Consider the following 4,598-nt stretch of genomic DNA (forward strand, 5'->3'; position numbering starts at 1 on the left):
GTGACTCAGTCCAGTCAGGGAGATGGCCTGGGAACCAGTCCCATGATGCCCAGGCCTGCCACATGGGGCCTTGCCGCCCCCGCCACTCCCATCCCCACCCCACCCCCGGCACGCGAGGGGGCCAGATTCTCAAACTCCCAATTCTGGCAAAGACTGGGGTTTAGTCACTCCTCAGAAGACTCAGCTGAGAAAAGTAAATATGGGAAAATAACTGATCCCGGTTCTCGCTGGGGCCAGAGGAAGGGTCCTGAAGTTGAGATCGGTGAGAAAACCCTGACGCTCCCGGGCACAGGAGCAGCAGCTGGGCCTGAGACCTCCAGTGTGGCGAGGGCACTGCCTGGTCTACGTGACCTGACCCACGAGCCTGGCCAGGCTTGGCCCTGGGCACCCAGACTCCCTGAAAGTCTCCCTTTCCCTCTGTAGAGATGAACAGATTAGGAACTGGAATGCAAACAGTACGTGCTGTCTGCAGGGTGTCTCGGGCCTTTAAGAATGGCGTGCCCACACCAAGGAGCTCCTGGGGGCGGGGGTCAGGGGCTGGGCTTCCGGGTGGGGTGAGAAAAAGGGAGGCCCGAGGGACTTCCCAGAAGGGTCGGCATGGGCCAGGGCAGAGGTGGAGCCTGGAACCAGGGCGCGAGGGAGCAGCAGGCCTGGGCCAGCCCGCCAGCCCAGGGGTGGTCCGGTATATGCAGAGATGGGTGGAGGCCTGGGTGAAGGGAAGGGGGCCAGGCCAGGGTCCCAGGAAGTACCAGCAAACAGGAATGGGAAGGGGAGAATGACCGCGTCGGCATCGTCAGTGAGCGCCTCACTATTAGTTAACACGCTGCTTACCATCAACGCCTTAGGACTCAGCAGGGCAATCGGAACAAAGACCAGTTACCGGCCCTGGTTCCTCCTCCTACCAGCAGGCCACCCAGAAATGCTCACAGCCCCCGGTCAGAGCCAGGCCTGGGGGCTGTAACGGGAGAGGTGGGAGCTGTCTGTGCCACCCAGGTGAGCCGCCTGCCCTCCCTCGGGAATACAGAACCTGGGCTTGTCTTCTCCCGAGAGCGAGGAAGGGCACGACCAGCCTGAAAGCATCGAGAGACCAGCAAGGTGCGATGTGCTTATTACTCGGCTGAGGGTGACGGGTGAGAAGGCGGCACCGCCAGAGCGCCCGGCTGCGGTGCCCAGCGGCACTCAGCTCCGAGACGCTGCCGAGGGAGGAACGGGAGGGAGCACGCTGTTCTGCCCTCCGCCCACCTTCCCCCCAGGAGCTGCTGCGCAGGAGCTGTAAACACTGGTTATTTTTGCCTTCCCTTAGAAAGTCCGAGTATCCCTACACCAGCCGAAGAGTTCTGCGTAGGTCAGGCTTCGTACATTCAAAACCAGCTTAGCTCGCGTCCCCGGGCAGCGAACGAGTCCCGGTCCCACTGACGTCTGGGCTCTGGATTGCACATTTCTTAGTGTTCAGTAACCTCCTAGGGCCGGGACCCCTGGATAAAACACCCACGTGCTCTCTCGCTCACTCTCACTCATCCATCCCCTACTCGTCAGCTCCCCCCTGCCCGCCCCTCTCTTACACACTCAAACCAACCCCCCACAGCAGCATTGCACAGACAGAGGACACAGCTTTCCAGCTGAAGAGTCATCAAGGGACGGGAACTGCCAGGGAGTTCCTGAGCTTGCTCTTGGGACGGCCTCCTGGGGGCAAAGCACTTTTGAGCCAGAAGCAACCCCTGCCTGGGCTCAGACCCCCAGGACCTCTTCTCCACGGCCTCACGCCTTGCCCACCACTGCAGAGCGGCAGGTGAGGCGGCAACTGCCCTTGGGCTCCCGGGGAGACATGGTGGTTGCCCGGCCCAGGTGGCTTTAGAAAGGTGACCTTGCTCCACTCAAGGCCGGTGGGCGGGCCAGGCTATGGCCTGTAGATCTTAATGACGTCCTTGATGGGCCTCCGGCAGATGGGGCAGCAGGCCCGGGCCTGCCTCTTGAGCCGCAGGCCGCAGCTGTGGCACAGGCACATGTGTCCACACGTGTAGATGACTGTGTCCACCTCGCCATCGAAGCACACCGTGCACTCACCGTTCTTGCTGCCGGCCGGCTCTGGTGCCGGGAACGCTGGGGACAGCGGAGGGCTCAGTGGGGAGCTGGGGGCTGTCACTGCCAAAAGGGAGCACGGGACAGACATTAGTAATGTAGCTCTGGGGTGAGTCCTGCTGAGAGGCCCCAAGATACAGAGCCTCTGCTGCAGAACCAGTGGGGAACAACTCTGGAGGGGCCAGCTGTGGTTCAAGTCCGGGCTGGTGTCGGTCTCTCCTTTCTACCCCACCAAGCATCAGGCTAAGACGCCACTGCCACCCTGCCGAGTGATGCCACACCGAGGTATCTGGCCCGTACAGCTGAATGCCAGCTAAGGGATGGAGAGGATGGGGAGGGCAGGGGGCAACCCTGGCCAGCCCCAGGAAGGAACCAGCCAGCTGCCAGCCCGAACCCTGCCGGGCTTCACGTCCCCTTACCCAGGGAGGACTCCGACGCCGAGGAGGATTGGTTGACACTGAAGGTCATATCGGAATCGCTATCATCCTGGGAGCCGCTAAGGGATCCTGACGGAGTTGTGGTCGCAGGACTGGACTGAAGGGTACCTGGGACCCAAAGAACGGCGTCAGAGGCGGTGAGGGTCAGACCTGCCTACTGGCCCCGGTTCTCTACCGCCCTGCAGCTTCACTTCCTGTCGGTCTAACAGGCAGACAAGCTGCCCTGAGGTTCCTGGGCCACACTGCGCTCACCTGCTGCAGCAGACAGACGCTCCCTGTCCACCCAGCGCCCATCCCACTAAGTCAGAAAAAGCACCAGGTGTTCTGGGCCATACTTAACCCTCACCCGTATGACCCGGGCTCTAAGAACTTCCTCTCTGGTCTCCATGGTAGTTCAGCGAAGGCACATAACCTAAGGAAGACCACGGAAACCCTACCCCGTGACTCCCACCAGAACTGCTGAGAAAGGCCCATCCCATCGGGAGGCAAGCCTGGCATGTCGGAGCCACCCTCAGGCAGGGCCTGCCTGAGACAGCAGCTAACACGGAGGAAAGTGAAGCTCCGAGATGGAGAGAGACGGGATTCTGAGGACACCCTCTCAACACCTAGATCCAGCTGTTCCTGAACTCACCCAATGTACTCCCAGACTTGACAAATAATCTCAAATGTCCCTTTTTGCTTAAGGCACTTTGAGTCAGGTTCTGTCACTTGTCCCTGTAAGACCCCAGACTAATAGTGGCCAACCTGGATGACTGTTTTGTCCCCAAGCTCACTGGTGGTGCCAAAGCTAACGGATCACGTCTCAGGAGGAAGAGGGATGCCCCTCCCTTATCCCCTGGAGGTGACGGGCAGATGCAGCAGCACTCCGGCTGCTCTGAGGGAGCTATCAGCCCGGCCAGGCCCCCGCCTCCGAAATCAGTTCCCTCCTTTTTGCCTCCTCCCGTGACCATTCCGGGCTCACCCTGCTTCCTCTGAAGGTGCAGAGTGACAGGGAGCCTAGGCTTAGCTCTGGTAAAGCCCTGGCAGGAACCCCGGCCGCTCGACCCCACCCAGGGTAGATACTATATCAGAGGGCCCTCAGCAAGGCCCGAACAGCCCACCACCCACCCTGGCTGGCCTGCTCCTCCTCGTCCTCCCAGGCAGCGGCTGCGGTTACTGTCACCACTGAGGGCACTCACCGCCCGAGCCCTGCTGCAGGCACGGTAAGCATGTCACTGCGTCCTCGGTTACACCCCGGGACGCGGGTTTACTCTCTACATAGAAGGAAACTGAGGCTCAGGAGAGTCTGGTCTGTCCGGCATCATCATTGCTAAACAGGTGTGCGACCCTGGGACAGTCCTCTGATCTCTCCACGCTTCAGTTTCCTTATCTGAAAGTGGGGACAATGACAGTGATGTCACGGGTCTTCAAGAGGATGAAACCCCGTGACATGACAGGGCACGCTGTTTCTGTTACTAGGCAGAGTTACTTCCTGAGCTGAGAAAGGGAGCCGGGCTCTCTGGAAAGCCTTTCTGATCACCCCCCTTCTCTCTCAGCTGTCCACCCCCGGTCTGTGTGTCCTGTCCCTTGTCCGCCTTGTCCTAGAGCCCAGGGCCTGGCCTGGCTTCAAGCCGGTGGGTACTCCCCATTCCGGGCATGACTGAAGACAAGCACTGTCTCAAAATAGGACAGTTCAAGCCTCTATTCCACTTTCTGGGACGGTGCTATTCTTACTGTCTTTTTTGCACGTAATTAACTTGTTATCTCCTACGCTTAATACGCATGGCGCGTGCTAAACGCACCCTAATATAGAGAATCTAACTCCGGGGTCACAGTCTCACCCACCATCTACAGACTGCCTCCAGCCCGCCAGGTCCCCGTCCCAGCCAGCCGGTCTAGGTCAGGGGTTCACAGACTGGCCAGGAAGCAGCGACGTCTGCACAGGGGTCAGGAGGCACCTGTGGGAATGCCTGTTCCCAGAGCACACCCCAGACCTGCGGGATCGGGGATCACGGATCACGGGTCGGGGTCGGGGATCCGGCCGGGGCGCAGGCGGACTCACCGAGGAGGCGCAGCTGGCCGGCAGCACCGCCGCGCACGGCG

The 4,598-nt window shown here is 60.5% G+C and overlaps 1 protein-coding gene and 1 long non-coding RNA gene across 2 annotated transcripts in view; one reads left to right on the forward strand and one right to left on the reverse strand.

Moving 5' to 3' along the window:
- The first annotated feature begins 1,710 nt into the window (after positions 1 to 1,710).
- LOC106736035 (uncharacterized) lies at positions 1,711 to 2,576 on the forward strand. The gene is made up of 3 exons (XR_001371164.1): positions 1,711 to 1,789; positions 2,316 to 2,364; positions 2,503 to 2,576. It is a non-coding gene; the product is annotated as an uncharacterized LOC106736035 (long non-coding RNA).
- Positions 1,784 to 4,598, reverse strand: part of NEURL1B (neuralized E3 ubiquitin protein ligase 1B) — a 41,795-nt gene continuing 38,980 nt past the window's right edge. The window contains 2 exon segments of the mRNA XM_014591764.1: positions 1,784 to 2,142; positions 2,499 to 2,624. Coding sequence (XP_014447250.1) covers positions 1,898 to 2,142; positions 2,499 to 2,624 — 371 coding nt within the window. The 3' untranslated portion in view covers positions 1,784 to 1,897.

This window comes from Tupaia chinensis, unplaced genomic scaffold, assembly GCF_000334495.1.
Source record: "Tupaia chinensis unplaced genomic scaffold, TupChi_1.0 Scaffold000612_1, whole genome shotgun sequence".
Classification (NCBI taxonomy): Eukaryota; Metazoa; Chordata; class Mammalia; order Scandentia; family Tupaiidae; genus Tupaia; species Tupaia belangeri.